Source organism: Martes martes (genome assembly GCF_963455335.1).
Source record: "Martes martes genome assembly, chromosome: 5".
Taxonomy (NCBI): Eukaryota; Metazoa; Chordata; class Mammalia; order Carnivora; family Mustelidae; genus Martes; species Martes martes.
The window spans coordinates 123459470-123485268 of record NC_137892.1 but is presented as its reverse complement, the minus strand read 5'-3'; the positions used below and the strand labels follow the sequence as shown (position 1 = coordinate 123485268).

The 25799-nt window shown below is 45.3% G+C and overlaps 1 protein-coding gene across 1 annotated transcript; it reads right to left on the bottom strand.

Annotated features, from left to right (window-relative positions):
- Window positions 1-1397: 1397 nt before the first annotated feature.
- Window positions 1398-25301, bottom strand: SLC36A2 (solute carrier family 36 member 2; the record flags this gene model as incomplete). The annotated part of the gene is made up of 10 exons (XM_080804925.1): window positions 1398-2837; window positions 5623-5792; window positions 7773-7939; window positions 12872-12970; window positions 14364-14582; window positions 17164-17248; window positions 20841-20936; window positions 21483-21571; window positions 22144-22234; window positions 25138-25301. The coding sequence occupies 10 exons, from the start codon at window positions 25299-25301 to the stop codon at window positions 2566-2568; spliced, it is 1452 nt and encodes a 483-aa protein (XP_080661051.1). The 3' UTR covers window positions 1398-2565.
- Window positions 25302-25799: the final 498 nt, after the last annotated feature.

Genomic DNA, 25799 nt, shown 5'->3' with positions numbered 1-25799 from the left:
TCAGTGAAGGAAGGAAGAAAGGATTTTATATGATTCTTGATTCAATAACAAACCCCAAAAGTTAATCAGTTGGGATGGGGCAGGGGTAGAGGGTCTGTGTGTGTGTGTGTGTGTGTGTGTGTGTGTGTGTGTGTAAACCAGTGCCAAACAAAAAGTTAATATCCTCACCACTCAAACACAATTCTAGCAATTGGCATTCTTTAGTGTTGCTGATAATTACTAATAAGTCTCACCAGCTTACATTTCTTGGTTACCTCTATGTTACTAAATTTATTTTTTTTTTCCAAAATTGAACAGTAGCCGTATTAGTCTAAATGATAAGGTTGACCTGGGCATCTTACATAGTAGGGGCTTGTCCCTGGACAATGACTGTGACCATTTTTTAATAACAGAGGACACTCTTAAACTGAGCAAGACTGGTTGGGGCAATGATGGAATATGGTGGGAGAGGCAAGCACAGAGAGAGGAAGAACCCCTTGCCATGGCTCTGAGCCCATCGGTGGAAGTGGTTTGGGTCTGCTGATGAAACGCAGAAGTGCAGGGGGAAAGGATCAGCCAGCTCTTTGGCCACGTGGGCTGTGGACCACAGCATAGGCTATGAATGCCTTGCCTCCCAGCAGGTACCCTGCAGTCTACGGGACGTTGGTGCAGCCCACTGACCCCTCTCTCACCTGAGTAGGGCTGGTGTGCATGAAGTACCTTCTTGAAGTCTAGCAGGTGGAAAGTAACACACAAAAGTAGATGACCAGGATTTAGGAACTGGGGCAGACACTCTCCCTCAACATCTTCCTTAGCCTGTACAGGAAGGATCATGGTTGAAAATAAGCAGGAAAGGGCTTTTTCAAGTATTCTCTTAAAATGGAGGCAGAAACAAACATGGGGCATTCCCATAAATTACAGGAAGTCTGATGAGAAACTCTTTCTCCTGGGATTATAGGTGTGCCTGTAATATCTACCCATTTATTTGGGGGCACTTTCCTAATTTTAGTCATTTTAGGGAGGAAGGAGCAAACACTACCTGGAAGGTTGAGATGGTGTTTCAGGCTGGCTGGCTCCTGCTGCCAGCCAAGCTCAGAGATGAGAAAAGGCCCAGGACTGTCAAGGAAGCAGGTCGGAGTGGAAGGAGGGCAAGATTCAGTGTCAGGAAACCCAAGTTCTACTGGAAATCCAGGTCAATGGCGCCACCTGTGGAAAGCCATACTTAGTTCTCCTGAACAGTCAGTGTCCCTCTGCCCTCATGAGGATCAATGATGTTACCGACTTAGTTGATTACCTGTAGTTCTTCCCCAGTGGATAGTGAACTAGCTTTTTGAGGGCAGGATGCTTTTCTCATTGGTACAACATCTTTCGAGTGAGTATCAGTTAGCTTTTGCTGCATAAAAACTCCCACACTGTATGGCTTAAAACCACATTTATTATTTCTCACAATTCTGTGGATCATCTGGACAATCCTTATGATCTAGATCAGCCTGGCTGGGGCTGGGTGTAGTCTAGGAGGCTTCCCTCGTGTGTCTTGAAGTTGGCAGGCAGGTTGATCTGAAGGATGGGCTCAGCTGGGATGATTGGCTTCTGTTCCACATGGCCTCTCATCCCTCAGTAGGCTAGCTCAGGCTTCTTCACCAGGTGGTCATGGCTCCATAGCTCAGCAAGAATTGTGAGTCCTGATGCACAAGCAACTAACGTCCCATTGGCCCCAATAAGTCATGAGGGCAAGACCAGATTTGAGGGGTAGAGACATAGATTTCACCTCTTGATAAGAGGAGCTGCAAAGTCACACTGTCAGGAGGAATTTATGGCCATTTTTTTTTAATGGCCATTTTTGCAATCTAAGAACCTTGAACTGTGCTTGGCACACAGTAGGTAGAATGCTTGTTGTAAGAATTAAGAGGTAAATAATGTCAGATACTGCAATGGTATTGTCTGCTCCCCCACCCTGCCCCACTGACACATCTACTTCCACTCTTCCTATCTACTGTCGATATCTTCAAACTGGGTCAAAACTTTACCCAGTGGTTTAGAAAGTTTATTGCCCTTGACTTAAATATGATGGCTCCTTTCTGAGAGTTACAGTTCACATTGGACCTTTTTTCCCTATTTATTTTGTCATAAGAGTTGTGTATACCTTGTTGGATTATAGGTTACGTCCCCTAGTCTATGTTCTTTGAATAGATCTGGAAAAGGAGAAACCTTTTGTCTACCAGATCAAGGTCAGCCTCAGCCAGGGCATCTCTTTCTGCCAGTTGCTGTCACTTGGTTTCCCCCTGGTGGCCTCTTCTTGCATAGCGCCACTCAAGGTACAAAATTCACCTTGTGAATTGCCAAGTTGGATGAATCAGGAGCCTTCCATGGGAGACTCTTAACTTAAAGGGAAAGCTAGAGATGGAAAGAAAAGTAATAAAAACAAATTTGTAAATTACCATCTAGACCCTGTAACTGGTGAGTCCGTGCTTGCTTCACCATGACTTGGCCCAGAAAAAGATAATGACGCAAAACAAAGATAAAGCATACAAAAGATATCCATGTCAGTAAAAGTCAGGTGCTGGTGGGTAAGGAGCAGTGCCATTCTCACTGAATAAAAATGGTGGAGTTGGAAAAGGGGAGGGGTTGTCCTGAGAGGATCAGCTCGTCCAGGGCCTGGTAGGTCCCTACCACAAAGCCCACGAAGCCCAGGATGCTGATCAGGGCGTCCTTAGCGATGGTGAGGGGGCTCATGCCCTCCGAGTAGTAGGTGGTGATCTCCAGGAGGGGTGGAATGATGAGGGCCAGCGCACTGCTGCTCATGGAGCCCACCAGGGAGAGGACCAGGTCCAGGCGGGGGATGAGGATGGCCAAGGTGCCTGTGGGAGATGATACGGGATACATGGATCTTTGGGACTTAGTCAAGCTTTCCAAGCTTTTTTTTTTTTTTTTTTTTTTAAAGAATCCTTTTCTTAGAACATAAACCAGTTGTTTCTCATATTTAGTTACATAAGGAAAACACTGGAAGTCCTATAATACTGCAACCACATTCACTAGAGGCTATGCATTAAAACTTTGGTGTATCTCCTAATAATTTTTCCAAAATATGCATTCATATTGTTGAGAAGAGAAATCTTCCCTCTGCCTACTTAGGTTCGAGGATGGGGCGGGGGACAGCAGGGGCTGGGGATTTACTGACAGTAGACAAAATTAACAGGACAAAAGACAGAATTTGATTGGGGCTAGGGAGCTTCAGAGGAGTTGGCTCCCAGAACAGCCCAAGACAGGGGATCACACGCCCATTTCATAAGTGGAAAGGAAGGGGCAGAAAGAGCATACGTAAGAACAAGTGGAAGTTAATGATGGTTCAGATAGTTTATTTAGGGAATTACTCAGTCTGTGATGATGATTAGTCTCCTTTCTGGCTGAATTATTCAGGCTGTACCTTGTCGGAAGGTCCTGCTTAATTCAGCAAAGGAAGTTCAGATAAGGATTTATGTTTCCCCTCCCTGTAGATGCGGTTTGTTCAAATGTTTTTAGCTTAAAATAATTTTAATGCCACTGAGGTGCACTTCAAATATCCACATTACTTAACAGTGAGTAAAGGTCACCTGGGGGGCTCAGACGGTTGGTGTCCAACTCTTGGGTTTCGGCTCAGGCTGTGGTCTCGGGATTGTGGGATCCAGTCCCACAATGGCCTCCCTGTTCAACAGGAATCTGCTTGTGCCTCTCGCTCTGATCTCCCCCCGCCCCCACACTCTCTCTCTCTCAAATAAATAAACAAAATTTAAAAAAAAAGACAATGATTAAGCTCTTACTTAATAAATAACATTAAATAACAGTGTTGGGAACTGTCTCCTCTGCTTGGGACACATCAACGTACAGAAGATACAAAATTTTTTTTTAAAAAAGCTTTTGTAGAGCTAACATTTTAATAATTAACACGACTATATGCACTTCTTGCAGATGATTAGAACATGAAATTATAGGAGAAATGGGTCTGCAGTTGGAACAAGATAGCAGGGTCTCATTAAAAGAATGGCTTCTCCAGGTTTTACATATATATCAGAAAACAACAAACACCAGAAGCTAAAGATTTTGAAATTATCTATTTTTTAGTGAGATGTTTTATAGGCCTGGGCTTCCACATCTTTTTATTTGACTTGTTGGAGGACTTCCACCAAGAAAGCTCCAAAGCCTCTCCCAGGCTTCCCCTGGAGGAGGAGTGTAGTGTATCAGAATCAAAACAGGTCTCAAAGGCAGGATGCCGGCTTCCTCTTGCGTGGCCTTGGGTTAGGTCCCTACCTCCTCCTCAACTTGTTTCCTCCTCTGCAAAATGGAGATAAATGCTACCTATCCTTTTAGGTGTTATGGTCCACACTGCAATTGGTGTTCAGATTTTAAACTCATTTATATGCCCAACATAACTGAGTTGATACAAAGCACTGAGTTAATATTAAGCACTGTAATATAACTCAGAGAAGTTATATAACTGTAATATAACTCAGAGAAGTTATCTGTATTATTACATCAATTTATTTCCTCAGTTGTCCAGATTGGGGAAATGCACGCAGAAGCTGTAGGCTTCAGGAATTATTATCTTCATATTTAGGACAAATGCCTTGATCTCTCCAGAGTCGCTAAGGTTCTGAATGGCAGTATCCCTGCTTACTGGGGTAAACTGGGAACAAATCATTTCAAAGAAAGAAAACTGGTGTCCAAGGAATGGCATCGGTTGGTCTAGTGCAGCAAGAAGCAAGAATCTCCCTGAGGAGGATTCTTAGAATCGCAATTAAAAAGAGCTTTAGGGACAGCTGGGGAAAGCCACGCTCCGTACAGGAATCTCTATCATCTCCGTCATCGCTGCTAAAACACTTGTCGAAGTGGGTGGGCGCCCTGGATCATGGGGCCTGGGGCATAAGGAGGACTTCGAGGGGGTGAGCAGGGCCAGCTGAAGCCCAGGGGGCAAGTCCCGCTCCCTGCTGCCAGTGGGGAACGTGATCCTTGGCTTGCCGAACCATTTTAATTGCTCCCCCCACAAAATGTTAGAAATCTGGATTTGTATGTGAGATCTCGGACATTTTAAATGTTGGCACAAGTTTATACAACACTTGGAGGCTCAAAAACCCACTTCTGCTGTCAGATTAGACTCACTGGCCACTAACCTGTCAGGTGAAGGGTGCTGACTCCAGACTTAGCTGATGTGGGTTCAAATCCAAGTTCTGGCACTTCCTGGCCAATTACTTATGGCTCTCTGCTTCAGTTTTCTCATTTGTAAAGGAAAGTTTATCATAATCCTACCTCATAAGAGTTCCTGCAGGGCCGAACAAAATACTATGAAATTTGGCCTAAAAGATTTGTACCTACCGTGGCTGGTACATGGTAGGTATTTAATAAATATCAGGTCTTATCATTATGATTATTGTTCAGACTCCTGTGTCACTCCCTCAGGCTGGACACCTGTGAATCTGGCTAATTAGGTACAGAGAAGAATCAGGTTGTCCCTGAGGCTTACATGAGTTACTACTTGTGAAGCTTTAGTGTGGTCCTCAAGATACAATTAGTGCTCAGTCATCACTGGTTATCAGGATGACGCTTCACCACCTGGCAGATTCCTGACAGCCTCAGGAAAAAGAGCAACATTTTGCCTGGCCTTGTACTCACCTGTCAGGCAGACCATGGCGAGGCGGATAGAAAAGTCCAGAGGCAGCGCCCAGCGCTTTGACACCTGGGAGGTGGCAAAGGGGATGATGATTTCTGCAGGGACGTAGAACTGCAGGGCATAGGTACACAGGATCCCAATGATGTACAGCAGCTTCACCGACTGGTACAGCCTGCAGGACAAACCAGAGCAATGCCCCCTGAGGCCACCACTTTCAGGTACCCGGCCTCCTTGGAACATTAACCTCTGACTGTGGGATTGTCCCTTGGGCTCCAGGTTCCTTGTCTGAAAATGACGGACAGGGGACTTCCCAGAGCCAAGAGGAAGTCATGGCAGAGCATGTGGGGAAAACAGAGTGAAGCATGATGGGTTTGAATGGCGACAGAGGGTCATCTCTAAAGAGAGAATCTTGAGCATGGCTACATGTAACACCTTCATAAACCACTGATCACTTGATGGTCGGTTTTAGATTTGAAGAACTAGAGGCTCAGGCCTGCTGCCTTGCCCAGGGAGCCACAAGTGATAAGTAGTGAAGACCAAAAAACTGGGTCTAAAGCACGTCCATCCCTTGTGATCTAATGTCAGTCCTTAGCAATTCTCTGGATTCCCCCAAAGCCCTTGGCACATAACAGGCCCTCAGCTCATGCTTCTAGTAGGTTGAGAGAACTCAATCCTTAGGGGAAGAAGCAGGTCTACACTCAGGGTTGCATGGGGGATGGGAGGTAAAAGGAGAGGCACGGTTCCTTGCAGGCCTTGGACGAGGAGCAGAGACAGGGTGTGATGGGGGGAGGGGGTTGAGTTTTACAGAAGCCTTTTTTGAGCTCTGGAGAAAGGACTTTTTCCTTTATTTCACTAAGGCGGTAGCTGCATCTCACATGTTCAGTAAACCCGTGTGTACGTGTGTGTGTGGGGGGGTGGGAGCCAATCCTTAGGAAGATTAACTTCCACATTTCTGAGTTTCTTGCTCACACTAGTCCGACTCCCTGAAACACCACTTTACTCCATTTCCATCTGTCCCATCTTTTGAGGTGTACTGTATGCCCAACTTAATCCCCATGGCAACTCTGCTTTATAGATGAAGACACAGAGGGTCAGAGAGGTTCGCTAAACCATCCATGACCACAACCGAGGAGATGGTGCAGCGAGGACATGGGCCCATGAGTGACAGGGTTGTCCTTGTCTGGCTGGAGTTGTCTTGTTGCACAAAAAGATTCTCATTCTGATGGATTTCTTTCCTCAAAAGTCCCCAAAGCCCCTTTGTTACTCTGGAGGCCTCCTTGATCTGTTCTATTTGTGTATATACACCATCGCTCCCCCACTGTCCTTGGATCATGAGCTGGGGAAGGTAGTGAAAATCAAGATCATAGTCTACTCAGCCAGCACCCACCATGCCCATGTGTGTCTAGATTGGTATCTGCACCTAACTGGCAGGCAGTAAATGATTCATGAATGATATTTATCACCTTGGGGAAGGAGCCCCATTTAGGCAAATTAAACCTCCACGTGGCCCCTAAAAAGACAGACATCCTGTAATTAATGACATGCCTCAGTGTGGGAGACAGTGTTGCATGATGCAATACAGGGCCATGTGTCTATTTAGATATGGTACTGCTGAAGTCTGTGTCCGCTAACCATTGCATGAATTGGGTATATTTGAACATAGAATTTTTCCAGTGGTCTTCCCAAGCTGGTTCTTGTCTTGCTACTTGTTTTACCACTTTTTCGTCTTATCTAGTCTAACTTGGAGGATGTGCACCCTTGGTTTTGGCAAAGCAAGGCTTATTGCCCAGACCTTAGGAAATGTAATCGGAGATGAGTGTTGCCACCCAGCAACTCCTCTCTCTGCCTCTTGTTCTCCCTGAGGGCCCCTCCCTTCTCTTCTTAGGCGACCAAAACCTGTCACTTCTCTCTCCTCCTAAATCATGTCCTTCTTCATACTAAGCCATCAAGGCCTCACTCAACATGGCAGGCTATTGAAGGAAGAACTCCTTGGACAAAGAAGCCAGAGCCAGGGTTCTAATGACAGGTCTGTTTCTCACTGTGGAGGCCCCCTAAACCTTAGTTTGCCATCTGTGAAGGGGAGGAGGGGGCAGTCACCCACGCATTCCCACCCGGCCCTGAGTCCCCACCACTTGGAGGCCTGTGAAGTTACCAGCAGTTGGGTAGGTTAAGGGTTATGCTGGCCTTGATGTCGTCTCCAAACCGCAGGTAGCCCAGAGAGCCGATGCCAATGTACAGGGCAGTGATGATGGACATTCCCAGAGACAGGATGGCTGGGAAGCGGCGGGCATCCTTCATCTTGTTTTCCAGGGGCAGAACCTACAGAAGGATCATAGGGTAAAAAGAGAGAAGGAGAAAGAGGAACATGAACAAAAGAAAGGCATGCCACTTCTGAGTGTATCACAAAAGAACTGGAAGCAGGGACTTGAGTAGGTATCTGTACAACTATCTTCATAGCAGCATCGTCTACAATAGCCAAAAGGCAGAAGCAACCCAAGTGTCCACTGATAGATAAATGGATAAACAAAGATGGTATATACGTACAGTAGATACGACGCAGCCTTAAAAGAGAAGGCACTTCTGACCCCTGCCATAACATGGATAAACCTTGAGGCCATGATGCTGAGTGAAATAAGCCAGTCACAAAATGACACATGCTGCATGATCCCGTTTACGGAGGTATCTGAAGTTGTCAAATTCAGAGAGTCAAGAAGTAGCATGGTGGTTTCCAGAGCCTCATGCAAGGGCAAATGAACAGTCGCTGTTCAATGGGTACAGAGTTCCGGTTATGCAAGGCCAAAAGATGGATGGCGTTGACGGCTGCACAATGCTGTGAATGTACCTAACATGACTGAATGGCATGCTTAAAAATGGTTAAGATGGTAAATTTTATGTCCGGTATATTTTACCACAATAAATGAGAAAAAAGGGAAGTAAGGAAGGAAGGGCTGGAGTCACCAGATGAGCCCCGCACCTTCAGAGCTGGGAGGGCCCTTCTTCAGGTTGTGCAGACCAAGGACCTCAGCCCCTGAGGCAGCCTGATCGGGCCAGCAGATGCTCTTTGTTTGGCCAGCATAGCCTTTTAGACAATTGAAGGTGAATGTCTTTGGGCACACCATTCTGGCCCCATTTACCAGGTCCACCTCTCCCCCTCACATGGACGTAGTATCTGGTTTCTTCACTCACATTGCCTTCTAAAGGCATCTGAGTTTGAGACTTCCAATTCTAGTGCATTCGCCGCTCTCTGTTCAGATGGGAAGGCTGTGACTCAGCTTACACAGCGGACTGTGGCAGAGCTGGGACTGGAGGTGCCCGGTTCCCTAGCAGGACATTTCCCTACACACCCTGTTCTCGGGATCCTTCTTCTCCAGATGCATTCCTGGCTCTGAGAGATCCAAGCTGAGACGGACTACCTGGAGCCTGCTGGACATCCCAAGGTCACTTCTGTTTTTGGAACCAAACTTCTGGCCTCTCATCCCATAAATTCCTCCTTCGGTTTCTATCGGCTGACGGCCCTCCTCCACCTTGTCCTTCTCCTTGATCAGGTCATGGGACTCAAGCACACCTTGCATGCATCATTAGGCTGATCCGTGCCTCAGTTTCTTTATCTGAAAACTCACCTACTGGAATTTTTTTTGAGATTTATATGAGCACCATAATGGCATGCAGTAACGACTTAGTAAATGTTGACCATTCTTATTTTTTAATACTGGGAAGACTACATCTCTATGAAGATGGTACTTGTATAATTCTTATTTTACAGTCAAGGAAAACAAGACTGCCCCAAAATGAAGTACCTTGCTCCAAGTTACTCAGCTCGAAAGTTGCAGAGTGAGGCTGCAGACTGGGGCTGCCTTCGGAAGTTCAAGCACTTTCTTCTCCCCAATCTCCAGCATCTACTCCCCTGTACTGTTAACTCCTTTTTTGTCCTATATGCATCTCAACTCCATACAAGTGGGAAACACTTGAGGGGAATGCCAGATCAAAGTCATCACTGTGCCTTTCCACTTCCTCCCAGGTTGAGGGAAGGCGCCTAGTAGCAGCCAGTGCTCAGGAAAACGTCTGGGGAAATCACATGGAGAGTGAATGATCCAACCTGAGCTTTCCCACCCTGTCATACATTTTCACTGCATAAATTCTCCAGGCTAAAAATTACATTTTTTACTCTGTAGCTGGCTTTCTCCTTCTCTCCTCCCACAATCAATCAAACTGATAAATGGCCATTTACATAACGTGCTAAGGTCCCTGGACTGGGAGTAAGGAACCCCTGGATTTAGCCACAGGTGGAGCTGTTCCCAGCTGGTGACCTGGCTCAAGTCCTTTTCCCCTTTAGGGCTCAGGCTCTTCTGAAAAGTTAGGAGACTAGGCTAGAAGATTTTTAGAGCTAATGTGAGCTCTGATACTAATCATCATTAGCACATAATAGGTGTTCAATACATGAACAATCACTACCATCATTTCGTGGGGAATTGAAGTTCAGAGAATAACCCATGGCCAAAGTAAGATTCTAGCATATTCTGCTTCCAAAGACATTTGTTCAACTACCGCACTCTGCTTTTTGTGACGAGTATCCAGAATTCTAAATATAAAGTGCTTCCACTTCCATTAAGATGGTGTAGGCACGTTCCACCATAGTTCTCTTACTGATTAAAACTAAAAGTCCTGGGCAGAATACATAAAACAACTATCCACGGGCTCTGAAAAGTATATGACAGCACATGGTTTGATCAAAACCAGTAAAAATGACCATTATGGTACTGGGCTTCTTGATATTTTTTCTTCCTGTATCTTCCAATTTAGACTCAAGAGGACCTCAAATCCTAGAATCCTATGCAGTGGGTGGAAACAGAAAAAAGTCCAAGAGAAACCCTCTTTCTGGCCAGAAGACATAGAACAGAGGCCCCTGGGGGACAGACAGTATGGAGGGGGGCCTCTAGTTTTTTGTTTCCTTTTTTACTCTCAAGATCACACTCCCAAGGCAAGTCCCAGTCACAAAGCAGCATCCTGGTGTATCAGGGACTATGGTGGTCACACAGGCACCTAAAAATCTGACACAAATTTTTCTCTTTGAGCAAAAGAACTAGTAGGAAAGGGGGATTTGGGAGTCCAAAGAATGTGGGGAATAAATCAGCTCTGCTACATGATTTATAAGATCCAGTGCAAAAAGACTTTTCATTTGCAGGGCTTCTTGTTCAAAAATCAAGGGAATTTCAAGATCATGAAAGCAGAGCATTAAAAACCATGTGTAGGATCCTTCCAAAGACAGGTCCCTAATTGACTGCATAGGTTGCATGTCTGTGAAACAGGCCCTGGGAGGAATCGCTGTTCATTCATTCATTCATTCATTCACTCATTTTCATTTAAGTTTTTCCCTCTGTCTTTCAGTGCTTAACCCCAGTCAGACTCAGTCACAGGACGTGCATAGCACTACCGGGAGGTTATAACTCTGGCTTTCTAGCCAGAGCACCAGAAAAAGAAGCCCCTGGAAGCTGGTGACTATGCAAGAAAACGTGGGTAGGAGGATGCTGGAGAAAGCGATCCCCTAAATCTGTAAGTGAAGTCCTGGGCTCTGCTGAAGTTGTGAATGTGTGGGAGTGATGTGAAGTATCAAAACATTGTTTAAAGAAATGAAAGAAGACCCAAATAAATGGAAGACATTCCATGTTCATGGATTGAAAGACAATACTGTTAAGGTTTTTACAAAGATACAAAGGCAATTCAATGGAAAATGGACAGTCTTTTCAACAGGTGATGCTGGGATAATTGGGTATTCTGTTATAAAGAAGAACTTCAACATACAAACCACTTTATCAAAAATTAACTCAGAATGGATCATAGATCTAAATGCACAATGAAAACTATAAAATACTTAGAAGAAAATATAGGAGAAAATCTTTGTGAACTTAGGTTAGACGAAGTGTTTTAAGATAAAACCCTGAAAGCAGGATCCATAAAATGAAAATTTTGATGTACTGGACTTCATCAGATTTAAAATTTTGCTCTATGAAAGACACTGTTAAGAGAATGAAAAGAGAAGTTACAGACTACAGAAAATATTTGCAATTATATATCAATAAAGGACTTGGATTTTTAATATATAAAGAATTCTTAAAACTCAAAAGCTCCATTTTTTTTTAAAGTTTGCAAAAGATTGGAACAGATACTTGACCAAAGATAATATACAGAGGACAAGCCCACAAAGTGAAACTCAAGATCATTGGTCATTAATAACATGCAAATTAAATCGCAATCAAACACGACTATGAACCTACTAGGATGGCAGAAGAAAAAAATGCTGACAGGACTATAAGAACTAGCAAGGATGCAGAGCAGCTGGAATGTTCACCCATGCCAGTGGGAAAGCCGAATGGTACAGCCGTTATGAAAACCTGTGTGGCAGTTTGTTATAAAGTTAAACCACATTCATTAATATGTTACTAGCAAACCTACTGCTAGAGAAATGAAAACATATCTTCACATAAAATCCTGTGCATAAAGGCTTGCTTACAGCAGCATTACTCATAGTTGTCAAAAACTAGAAACAACCTAACTGTTCTTCAGCAGGTGAACTCATAAACAAATCATGGTGTTGCCTACACAGCGGCAGCTCAGCAATAGAGAGCAGTTACTGATGCATGCAACAACCCAGGTGATCTTACGTGCAGTCTCAAAAGATTACGTACTGAGTGATGCCAGGTATAGGACATTCTGGAAAAGATAGAACAACAGAGAGAGAAAACAGAAGGTGGTTGCCAGGGGTTAGTGGGCGGTGAGGAGCTGACTAAAATGGGACGGCATGAGAAAGTGTTTTCTGTGGTGAGGGAGCTGTTCTGTGTCCTGATTGAGGCACATCTATGACTCTGTGCATTTCCCAAACTTACAGAAATGTACACACTCCCCCCACCAAAGTGAATTGTAGCGTATGCAAATTATAAGTAAACAAAATTACATACACAGCACTACCCTTCAAGTGTGGAAACATAAACTATATAATAATCCATTGTAAATATATAGTACTTCCCAGCTTAAAACTGCTTTTGTTTGTTTCATTGAATCCTGTAAATTATCTACCTCTATTTGTCTCGAGTTTAAAAGATTAGGAAACACATGTTGGTTTGAAGATAAATGTTTAATGGATGTATTGGGACAAGAGGTTACTTTCTCCTGTGTGCACACAGAAACCCAGAAACTGAGAGTTCCCAGCTCCTGTTCAGAGGGCCACCCAAAGGATTATCCCAATTCAAAGCTTACCACACCAATGCTTTCAAATGAAAAAATAGCTGTTCCAAAAAAGAGAGGGTAGGTCTTCCAACTTGCTACCAGCGGCAACCGGCTGGGGTCTGGAATTTCCTACAGGAGAGAGAAGTGTAGTAAGACCTTAACTCTCCAAGCATGTTTTGGTTCATTTAAGAGGGGGAGTATTCTGAGAGTAGACCTAAATTTAAAAAAAAAAAAAAAAAAAAAGGAATGTCAAGAAATTTGGAAAACTTCAAAAGGAAGTAGGCATCAAAGTTGATTTTAACACGTACACCACCAAAGAGCCAGAGGACAGAAACATTGAGGTATTGTCCAAGTACTGAAGGGTCAGTACCTCACGGGGGGAGTACGGTTACCAGAATCCTCCAAAAGAAAATTTAATGCACCACAGGCTGGTACCAGCCTGCAATGCCATGGACACTAGGAATGTACCAGTGGTTACAGGTGACAGAAACTGCTGTGACTATAGTTAGTGATATTCTCAGGAGTCCACAGTAATTAGTCAGATGTGAAAGTCCCCTTTTCTTCAGTGAGTTATAAATTAAAGGGAAAGAAAATGTGTGGAATAAATATGCTATGCACCCTGTGACCTGAATGGGACAATAATTATGGAGCCATTTCTCTAACTGGGCAACTTCAAGAATGGTCCAAACATGAATTGAAGGTAGCTATCTTATTAGGAAATTCAATTTTGTAGAATTTATTGATGTTGCCTTAAGGAAGATAGGACTTACTTGTAGTTATCCTAAAATATGACTAATTTGTTATTTATTTATTTATTTTTTTACTAAATTCCATGGACAAGATAACTTTTTCTTGAGACTTCTGAAAGATAAATCTTTCAGATTTATCCAGATATCTGGATAATATGAGAGATATGCTAAGGGCCTTCTGGGTTTAAATTTCTATGTAGTCTTGTCCGGTAAATAAACATTAGAAAGGATAGAAAAGTGGGAAATGGAGGGAAAATCAATATCCACAACTCAACCTTGAAGGCTTTGTAATTTGCATTGTGATAGATTTGTTTGTGGTCTTCTGAGACCATGCCTCTGTGACCAAGTATTGTGGTTTTTTTTTCTCTTGAGTTCCTGTGGGTAATTTTGGTACCTGGAATGGTAGCCTAGAAGATACAAGACCATAGGTAATTCGCGAAGTTTCAGCTTTAGCAGGAGATCATGCTTTTCATTTGCCTTTTGCTGCTATCCAACCATTACAGGAACGGTCTGTGGTTCACTGATCAAGATGTTTCCCTTGCAAAGCAAAATTTTTTTCAAAGGCCAGAACTCAACTAGGATTGGAACAGCAACATAAAAGAGGACCTATCCAGAAGAATGAAATTGCAGAGAGACATCTTTGTGGAAAGAATGGCACAATGGTACGAGACTCAAGAGTGAGGTACATGCCTATCCTCAGGGTTAGCCTTAGGTAGGTATTGGTCTATTATTGATAAAAGGCTCTGCCCACTGGAGGAGTCAGGTCCACTAACCTGGACAATATACTGGGTGATGATGATCAAGCTGACAAGCATGCTGATGTTGGCCAACATGGAGAAGATGGTCAAGACCCTGAGGTTCCGGATGAGGACCAGCAGCGCCAGGAAGGGCAGGAAGGAGAGCATGTAGAGTCGAGAGTCCATGGTGGGCGTCAGAATCACTGTCTCATTGTAATGGCAGCTGTTGGTGGTCCCATTAACTGCTTCCACTATCTGAGGAAGGAACGGAAAGAGGGAAGAGGGAAGAGTCAATACATCTACTGGCCACATGATTAGCTTAGTGCCTGGCCCATAACCAAACTCCCTCACACAAAGCCTGTCTCACATGCCAGGGCCTCACAATGAGTTAAGAGTCTCTTTTGCTTATAACCAAAAAACCCATCACTTACTGTTTCTTAATCAGAGTAACACTGGCATTTGAGCGAGAGAATTACTCCTTATGAGGACTGGACCATTATCTGCAGGACATTTAGCGTCCCTGGACCCCACCCAATAAAAGCTATTTGCATCCCCCAATCATTGTGACAAACAAAAAACACCCCCCTGCACACAGTACAAACACCCCCCTGAAGTCAGGGGGTATGGGGGAGGAGAGGGATGGTACTACCCTAGTTTAGAATCATCCTGACTTAATGGGTACCGTCTTACTGTGCAAGCAATATTGCAGAGCATTGCAGAACAATTAGGGACTAGAATTAGGCAAGAAGAAGATGTAAAAACAATGATGATCTCAGTACGCATTGGTAGCCAAAGTGATGTCTTGGAATATATTCATCTATGCATTTTCTATACCATATCACAAATTACATGTATTATACTCAGCTTTTTTTTTTTTTTTACAAGACCACAATCACAGCATGTGGTCTTATTTTGAAATCTCCTTTTCACTTAAGAACACACAAACATGGTTACTTAAATGAACCATTAAGTCTTGTTTTTTTCTAACTCCTCACCTTCTGGTTCCTTTCAATAGGAAAAGTACTGGAAACATTAGCAGGTACTCATGGCCCTCCATTATGGACCCCATTCAACCTCGAAGGCTCTTGTCTCCCAAAGTCCACACCTTCCTACAACCAATTTTATGGCCTCTCCTGAGCGGGGCTGTACATTCCTGCCTCCAGGTGTTCACTCCTCCCTTCCTCACTGCCACCCCTACTCCTTAAACCTGTCCTTCAACACCCTGCTTGGCCGCGCCTCTGTAAGGGAGCCTTCCCTTGTTGCAATGGTCTTTCCTGCCCCCGCATATTTTTGCCCCTTAAGTTCACCGTGAAGCGGCCCTGTCTTCAGAGCACTGTTGGTGGTGTCCTGACCCAGCACCAAAATATATTGAGAGCTAGCTTGTTTGTTTTAGAACACATCCTACTTAGCCTGCAAACTCTTGGAGAGAATGTTTGCCTTGTCTCTAGATAGATGATAACGTTCGACTGATAGCAGACTGATTTCCAAGTGGCAGTCTGGCAACATGTTTTAAGAGCCTTCAAACAATCAAACTCTTTGACCCAGTAATTTTACTTTAAGGAATATATGCTAAAGAAATAAAGGGGTGTACAAAACCTTCCACAGATTATAGCAGAAAAACAAAGGGAAACAAATAAAATATCCAACGAGAGAAGACTACGTCCTGGCCAGTCTATGTGTTGAAATATTATGAAATTGGAAAAAATTACATTAAAAAAACAAGGACCAAAAAATGTAAGCACATTACAAAATGCTAACTAGTTAATACTAACTTAAAACAATAACGAGTGGTTGAATTAATAATAATTTTCTTTCTTTATTCTTACTTTCTCCCTTTCTTCTTACTTTTTTTTTTTTTTTTAAGTAGACTCGATGTCCAGCGTGGAGCCCAACAGAGAGCTTGAACTCATGACCCTGAGATCAAGGCATGAGCTGAGGTCAAGAGTCAGATGTTTACCCAACTGAGCCACCCAGGCACCCCAATTTTGTTTCATTTTGAAAAGTAATATAGCATAGTGCTCAAGAACTTGAGCTCTGATGTTGAAAGGCCTAGATTTTTAACCTTGGCTCTGTGGTCTTCTACACATTATAGAGTTTATTGTTTCAGTTTTCTCATCAACAAAATAGGAATAACCACAGTACCTACCATGATAAGGCCCCAGAGAGAACTAAATGGGGGAAAGCAGACATAATACTCCCTGTTTCTGACATAAAATAGCAGCTAACCTTGAATGCATGCTATTTTTTTCCTTCTGTCTAATTTCTTTACATTTCTAAATTTCTGGTATTACAATAAACAAACAAACAAAAAGAGCCCTAAAGAATAATTTCTTTTTTAAACTCACTGATTGACTAAGGATGGCCTTTGTTATTACCCACCATATTTTGCTTAAATTGCTACAAGATAACTTCTGGGCTAGATCAAAACAACTTCCTGGAGACAACAACTGTTAAACCAGAGGTTAAGCAGCTAAAGGTAGATAAAGATGGTCCAAAGATGAGGGATCATCCAAAAAGAGCCGGATCGGTCTCAGGAGAGTTAGGGATGATTAAGCTCCAAGGCAGGACAACTGACAAAATTCTAGGTTTCTACCAGCTCAGTGCTAGAGACCGGCTTTGAGAATAGGCCCAAGATACTGGAAAGAATAAACACTTGCAGAACAGATCAGTGAACCGGGGAAGTCTGGATTCTTTCATAATATCTAGTTTAACTTCCTTTGTTGTACTCATGAGGACATTAGGAGCCCAAAAGAAGAAGCCACATTTGCTGAACAACTCACAGAGGACCTTCCTTTTCCACGTCCTTTCCCCTTCCACCTTCTCTGGAACACTCTACCTGTTTTAAATTATCAGCCAGAAACACAATGTACACACAGCAGAAGCCCAGCTGCGTGACTATAAGGAAGAAGCTCACGATATTCCTGGAAGAGAGGAGAAAGAAAACACGTTATAAAAGAAGAGTTGGTTTGTCATTTCTAGTTCTGTCCCCAAGGGTTGGTGACCTTGTACCAGCACCCTCGCTTCTGCTAACGCAATCAACAATGGACTATAAGAAGGGAGGTAACAATCATTCTTTCAAAAAAAGTGTTTCTCAACCACCCTCACACTCCTAGCTCAGCAAGTGGGGAAATTCTTCATAGTTGGGAGCCTCCCCCAACACCTGGCTCTGTGGCATTCCTCATAATTGATACTAATTGATGTATAGAAATAAGCACACCATTTTTATTAGCTATCATTTTTTAAAAAGATTTTATTTATTTATTTGACACAGAGAGAGAGAGATCACGAGTAGGCAGAGAAGCAGGCAGAGAGAGAGGGGGAAGCAGGCTCCCTGCCGAGCAGTGAGCCCGATGCGGGGCTCGATCCCAGGACCCTGAGATCATGACCTGACCCGAAGGCAGAGGCTTAACCCACTGAGCCACCCAGGTGCCCCTTTAATAGCTATCATTAATGTGGAATTTTTTTCTACCATGTGCCAGACGCTGTATTAGGCTCTGAGGGAAACACAAATAACACATGGTCCCCTCATTGAGTGGTTCATAGATCAGTGACCAAAAAAGAATCGGCACTCAGGGCCACGGTGAAAAGGACAGTTTATCCTAATTATAGAGCAGATAGCCTTCATAGAAAAACCAATACCTGAGCAGGAGTCCCTTGGGAAGGGGAAGAAAGAGAGAAATTTTTTAAAAAGACTGAGGAGGAGGGGATGGAGAGGAAGGAGTGAGGAAAGCACTTCAGCAGAGGGAGAAGGTAGATTTCTCTGGTTGTGGGGAATCCACTGGAGGGGTTAGGCTCAAGATGGATAGACCGCATAGCAGATTCTTATAATAACAGAGGTGTTCAGCAGCCTGGACAAAGACATGGTCATTAGGAGGAGAGAATTAAAGCAATTTAAGAGGTACTAGGGAGCTAGAACTTACAGAACTTGGTGACCACTAACCTCTGGCGGAAAGGGAAGGGAAATGTTCAGAGTTTCCTGACAGGCTTTGGCTAGGACAATGAAATGCACGGGAAAGAAGGAACAGGTTTTGGGGGAAGAGGAAGAAGTGACACATTCAGTATCTGAATTGTTGAGCCTAAGGCTCCTACGGTTCAGGAGACGACTACGTATGAGGGTCTGGAACTATGGATTTGTCAGGAATGGATAAAGCCCTGAGAAGGCAGGTCAGTGCTGGGGAGCGCACAGAGGGAGGAGGTGAGAAGCTGGTGTTCCAAACCCTAGAGAGCACCAGTATTTAAAGGGAAGACAGGAACAAAGGAGCCTGTAATGGAAGCCAACGGCTGGCCAGAGAGGTAAGGGGGAAACTAGGGGCGAGGGAAGGGCTTAATAGAAGCCAAGGGAGGAGAAAACATCTGAAGAAGAGAATGGTTCATTGTACCCACACTGCTGAGAGGTTCTCTAAGTCGAAGAAGGGGCAGTAAGGAGGTCTTTAAGGACATAGGCGGAAAGAACTCCAACGGAAGTCTAAGGACAGAAAAGCCGGGTGACCCACGGAAGGGGTGTGAACCAGACGGAAGGAAGTAACGTCAGAATGTGTGCTGTTCTTTCACGGAGCTAAGTGTGAGCTCCAGTCTTGATGGTGCCCGTTCTGCCCATCATTGTAGCCCCACTGTCACAACCCGTGTCCGGACACACTGCGGGTACTCAGTAGCTCTCTGTTGAATAAGCAGCTGCTGAATAGGAGATTGGATGGGGGCTACAGGATGGTGTGAGGTCCAGGAAACTTTATGAGTTTATTTCACTATTTTTTAAGATGGAGACATGTGAATGCATTTAGATGTTGAGAGGAAGAGCCCACAGATCCAAAGAGGAGTTCAAGTTATAGGAGAGGAGATGATTAGGGGAGCCAGGTCCCTAAGAAGAGCAGGAAGAGCTGCTTTATATGTCCAACGATGGGTAGAAGGATTTGAGGGTAAGTGACAGACAGAGCCTCTTCTTGGGTCACACACTGGAAAAATTCTGGTCATCGTCCCAAAGCCTTCTGAGTCTGCTCAGAGGCTGAATTTATTGATTCGGGATGTGAACAGACTTTGGGCCAAGAGTGGTGCCAGGGCCACCATGCTCTGCAGACTACATTTCGTGAGAGGGTGCACAGCAGGGCTGGAATGTTTTAGAGTATCACAATTCAAGAGAGACTTTGACCTAGATGGTACTCAGAAAAGAGCATGCGGGCAGAGTGAGCACAGGCCTGAAAACAAAGACAAAAGGGCAGATTTAGTCCCAGGTACCGAGAATGGAGGGGGTTGATTGTTCTGTGTCAGTCCTGAAAGCAAAAGGCGGGAGTTGCTGGAGGAGGACGTCAGCTCAGCAAAGGGTCCTTAATATGTTTGTTTGTATGTTTTTAACACTTTTCTTCTTACTATAAATTCTCTCCCTAAGGGATGTCTTCTGCCCCCTGGCTTCGTGGCTGATGACTTCAGTTCCATATGTCTTGCATGAAGACAGTTTCAAACTATACATATCCCTACCCCTTTGACATCTCCACTGGAACCTAAAACCCAACTTGTCTAAACTAAAAGTCATCAGGAATCTGAGTCAACCTTGACTTTCCTTTTTCCCACGGTCCTGGGATCCAAAGCATAACCCAAATTCACTTTTCTCTACCCCCACTGCTACCAGCTTGGTCCCAGCTGTCATTGTTATCTCCCTGGACGTTGCCAATAGCCCCCTCATGGATCTGACCTGTTGCTCACTTACAATGTATTCTCCTAACAGAAGCCAGATAGATGTTTAAACAATGCAAACGTGATCACTTGCCTGATTAAAACCTTCCAGTGGCAGCTTCGTGGTATTAAAGACAAGAACAAAAACCTTTAAGAGGGTCTACAACGTGGAGTTTGCTTGGAACCCTGGATCCTTCTTCAGCCTCATCTCATTGACTCTGCCCTCAAGCTCCCTTTGTTCTGTACCTTGAAACTGTCACACATTCCATCCAGCTTCAGACCTTCACGCTCTGCTCTTTCGTCTTCCGGGAAGGCAATCCAGGCTCCTGCCCACTTTCCCCTAGGTAATTGCTTATCCTTAAGAATTCCTTCCTTCAGGGCTCATCTCAACTGTTCCCTCCTAGGAAGCCCACATGAGCCCACACACATTGCCTTACCTGCTCAGTAACAACTAGTATTTCCTTCCTTCATCACACTCATCCTAGTGGTTATGAAGTGACTGTCTCCTAACCTGTGAGATGCTTGTCTTTCCCGCTGGGTTATGGGTTCTGTGGTAGCAAAGCCTGTTTGCTTTGCTCCCCACAGTATTGCCAGGGCCTGGTACATAGTCCAACAGGATAAACATAGTTTAATAAAGAAGTGAGTAATGCTAAAGCTGCAAAAAAAAAAAAAGGAAAGTATACAAGGTGGGGTCCTGGATCAGGAAGATTTCCAGTGAACCCCTTTCATGTGGAAAGCCCGACATTCTGTGCCACGTGAGCCAGCTTTCCAGGAAAGAAGGCATCCCTGACAGCCATATTTCCTCCTCCTCTAGCTCACTCCACTTCAGGCAGAGCAAGAACAAGGTACCTTCCCCAGTGGGCACGGGTCCGCAGCCAGGCGCTGGGGCTGGCTTCCAGTCCGTGCATCACCGTGTCACCATAGTCCATGAAGGGCTTGTTAAGCCTGTAGGAGAAAGTGCATATAGAGTTACCAAGAGGGTGTTTAACCTCAGATCCTGTATTAAAAGGTCTGGAGACACACAGGAAGGCAGGAGCCAGCTGGAGGAGAAAGAACACTGGGGCAGACACTCAAGTTCTAGTTCAGACTTAGACACCTGGCAGTATTTCCTGGGTGGCTTGTTTTCCTTACCTGTCAAGCAGGGTGGTTCCCCCAGAACCAGGGTAATAAAGCACACCTTGTGTGGGTACAGCAGTTTTCTTATCCAGGATCCCAATGGATTCTCATCACAATTCTGAGGCAGGGTTAGGCATGGATTGTTTATGCCCAATTTACAGATGAGCCATGCAGATAATCACAGTGGCCTCATTGAGATCACCTAATGAGTCATGTGGCAGAGCCTCACCTTAGGTCCCTGTCCCAAACGCTTTTCTCTTTTTCTTAGCCTTGTTAGAAGAAAGAAGTTAGCTCTTGTTTTATGTAGGATGTTTCTGGGACATCCCTGAGAACCGAGGACCAAAGCAATTGACACGAGGATGCTGTTTTCCTTACCTGTGGCAGAAGTGCTGGGCACACCTGACCAGGATGTGCATGCAGTGGCAGGCGGTGAAGCCCATGGCCAGCAAACTGAGCGGACCCATCTGAGGGAAGGGGGAGCCAAGGGAAATGGGAAGAGAGAAGAGAATGGATTTAGGAAGAACATTGCAAGGACAGATTTGGTAGCACAGATACCATTTGGCACTCAAGGAACTTTCTAGCAAACTGGTTTGGAAGTCCTTTTTGGCAGCAGTAACTGTTCTTTCAAACATAATCTCAAGTAGTACTCCAATAAAGTACATAAAGCAATTACAATGGGGGTTGTAGTGTGAGTGGGGGACTCAGGATTCTGACCCTTAGTGACTTCAGAGGTGTCTACACGTCCTAGGGCTCCATAAGGCACAATCAGAAAACTCGTCATCCTCCAACCCCTGCATTCTCCAAGGGAGCTAACTGAGCCCCAAAGAAGGGACAAATGACTCACCAGAGCCACTCCAAGTCTGTGACAGAGCCAGAACTCAAACCCTGGCTGATGTCTAGACTCCAAGTCTGGACTAAGCTGCCTCTGAGAAAGATTGCTTCTTGCAACCCATTATAAACTCTGAGAGCCTCTCCTCCCACTTACTTCCCCTTCCAACCCAGTCATGCTGGCCCTACCTGCAGCACCCCCTCTTACCAGGATGCCTGCATTCTTCACAGCCAGTGGTAGTCCCAGGATCCCTGTACCCATGTTGCCTTTCACCAGGTGAACCAAGGTCTGGAAGGCTCTAAAGGAGAGGAAAGAGACATGAGGGTGTAGGTGTGTGAAGGTGAGGAGGTCCAACAGGCATTCCCTCACAACATGCCAACACCTGAGTTCAGCTGGATAGGTGGGCTCCTGGCCATCTCTCTGTCCCCATGGCCTTGATTAGCACCTCTGGGTCTCCTATAGGGTGACCAACCATCTCAGTTTGCCTGTCATGGTTTTAGCAGCTAACACTCAACATATGTCATGATATTATTTACTATGTAATTGGTACTATGCTAAGTACTTAACCCGTATTACCTCATTTAATTCTCTTGTCAAGCCTAGGAAGTACATTATTGCCCTTATTTTGCTGATGAGGAAACTGAAGCATAGAGATTTTTTTTAATGACATGTCCAGAGATACACAGGAGAGTCAGGATTTGAACTCAGAAATGCCTCCACGTCCTTGTTCTTCACCCCTCTTCTATTGGACCACCTCCAGGAAATAGGTCCAGAGAGACACATAAAAGGAAAAATCCCATTTTGTAATGAAGGAAATGGAAGCTCAGAAAGGGGATGGCTCAAGGTCATAAAACTAGTAGCTGAGACAGGATCGAACTCAGAGAAAAGGGAAAAGGGCCAGCAGCAAAGAGACTTCACGGTGACTTCTGAATTAAATAGGCCCCCAGATGGGGTCTGTTGAGACAAGGTCATTTGACGATTGGGCTCCAGAGGAATATTTTTGGCCTCAGGCCAAGATCTCAAACTGGGGAAAGGCATGTCTCCTACCCCCAACAAAAACAAAAATAAAAACTCTGATCCCCTCTTTAAGACAGATGGGAAAGTGGTCTGAAGGGCACCTTTTAGGGTAAGTTCCAGGGAGGTAGGCTCTGTGTTGATGAATTACGGAACAACCTGTTACTATACCTCTTTGTACCTGGACCAGGTTGGACCAAGTTGAGTGTTGGGTTTACATCCGCAACTTCAGAAACATTGGGAATTCCCTGGAAGAGGCTTTCAGTGAGGACACTGTGAGGGGCACCAGAGGTATTCTAGAAGGAGCCTGGTCTCTGAGGTTGGATGAAGGAGGGATTAAATTCCAGGGCCACGACTTAACTAGCTGCGTCATCCTGGGCAACAGGGTCTACTTTGCTGAGCCTCTGTAAATGTTGGGAGGAATGATATTTTGAAAGAATTGCCCCAACCACCCTTATCTTTGTGTTAATCCCTAGATCCTCTGGCTTTCTGAGCATCTGCCCATGGATTTGTTAGGAGTTAAAGAGAACAATGGAGGGAGAATGTGGGCGGAGAATGCTGTGCCCTTCTCTCCCCCTGTGGGTGTCAGCATCGCTGACCCAGCACTGTGCCCTACGGCCCTCCAATAATGGGCTTGTTTTGCAACAGGGAAAGGGTCAACAGGTCGCTTTAGAAATTTCTAACCAAAGGACTTAAGAAATCAGAATTTAACTTTGGGCCACGCAGCTGACTTAGAAACTTAGGGTCTGGTGACCTTGGACTTTCAAGGTATTCGTAGCAGCCAGCTTTGAAGGGTGCTGCATTTGGGGGCTTTATGTGCAAGTCACCTTTGCAGCCATCCTGGGAGGAGTGAACTGTCATTTCACAGAGGAGAAACTGGGGCAGAGTTCTGCCACTTGCTCGAGCTGGTTAGCAGCTAAGTGGGCATCTGAAACCGGGTGAGCTGACCTGAGTTCCACACTTGCCCGACTTGTTTCTCTTCTGCTCCAAACCGTGAGGGCCCCTCTAGTTCTCTCATGCTTTACGTCTTTGATCCTTAAGTAGCTGAAATTGCCACCAAACCACATGGTCAGTTTAGAACACAAGAGCTGGTTGGTTCCCCCAAGGCCTCTGATTGAGAAATATCCCTGCTCTGTTGTGGATGGCCCAAGGCCTGGGGAGTTCATTCTCAGTGTCAGGAATTCACAGCCCCCAGGACTAGCCCCTGGGGGCAAATGAACCCTGTTGGTGCCGTCTTGACGCTAACAATGGAAGGGGGGTTCGCCTGCCCTTCTGGTAACTTCTCCCTGCTTGCTGCACACCCCATCCCAACAGATGTAATTCCCACAGGCTGGTCTCTTTAAATTTGCACTGCCACCCCTTTACCCCTGTTTTGCATATGGGGGACTCGAGGCTGGGGGAAGGGAAGGTACAGAATCACTAGTTGAGTGCAGGTGTTCTTTCTACTGTAACAGTGCTGTCAACATTTTCTTCTTAAAGCAGCAGCACTCTCCAGCAGGCCACCCACCCGCATTTCCTAAGTGGACTGGCCACTCGGCTTGGGCGGTGGAGGGGGTGATTGCTGAGCCCCGTAGTGTGGCTTCCCCTCCTAAACTCCTTCTGCAGACCCTTCCTGGTCATGGTTTGCAAGCCTCCCCACCCCCCACACACACCCCAGGGAGGTAGAAGAAAGTCTTCCACATCCTGTGCTTTCAATGTCCTCACAACTGAAACACAGGCCAAAGTAGAAGTCGGAGTGACTGGAGGAAGGAGTCAGAGAGGAGTCGATGCCTGCTTGTCAGTGAGGCCACGGTTTTAAGCTCAGAACTCATCTCTTTGGAGGAGGTTAGGGATTCTGCCAATGGTCAGGACTGACCAGGAGCAAAGCTGACTTAGGGCCAGCACTGGATTCTAGCGCCCATCCTGCCAATGACCCAATGCTTGGCCTGCGGTAACTGGGACTTAGTGTCCCCATAGTGTCTCTGCACTATGGAGTGTGGGACCATGAGAGCCTAGGGCTTTCTGAGTCCCTGCTCCTGCCCCTGTAACCTCTCACCTTGACTCAGTCTCTGCCTGTACTTTTTTTGACCTTGGTTTTTCCATCTGCATAATGGGTTGGGCGTCAGACACAGCTGCTCCAGGGTTTTTGTCAATGCAAGCTTGCAGGCTCAGAGGCAGAAATGGGAGGTGGCAGAAAAAAGCACTCACGTTATGCCCTTGGTCTTCTTTAAGCCTGGTGACTCGGAAGGACGTCCATCCCAGAAACTGGAGTCCTTGCTCTGCAGCTTCTTGGCGCTTTGGGGAGGGGACCTGAGGTCCAGTTTGAGGTCAACTGTGCCCTGGGGACCCCCGGCACTCTTTGTCACAGGCATGATTGCTTCCAAGAGAGGGCTCTGGGTGTGGAGGAGGTCTGCTCCGCAAGCAGGAAGGTGTCCTTCAGGTGCAAACACCAGCTCAGCGGCTGTGCCTCAGGAGGCTCTGGAGGAGCTGGAATGAGGCCCCGCCCACCTCCCCCGGAGTTTGCTCCTCCTGCCCCAAGAAGCCGAAGCAGCTCCTGCAAGAGCAGCTAGAGCAGACAGGCAGGGACGCATTTGGGAGGGGAGTCATCCACCTCACCTAAAAGCAGTGACACTACCCCTCATTTTCCTAACTAACAGGTATGAAGCCCTTCACAAAGAGACAGACATTCTCCTGAATGCTTTACCTATATTTTCTCATTTATCCCTAAAAATTAAATAATGAAGAAATCAGACTCTGACCTAAAGAGACCTGCCCAATGTCACACAGCCAGAAAGTGAAAGAGTGGGGACAAGGCTTTTTAACTAATACCCTCTTTCTGTCTCCAAGAGAATACCTCCACACCCCATCTC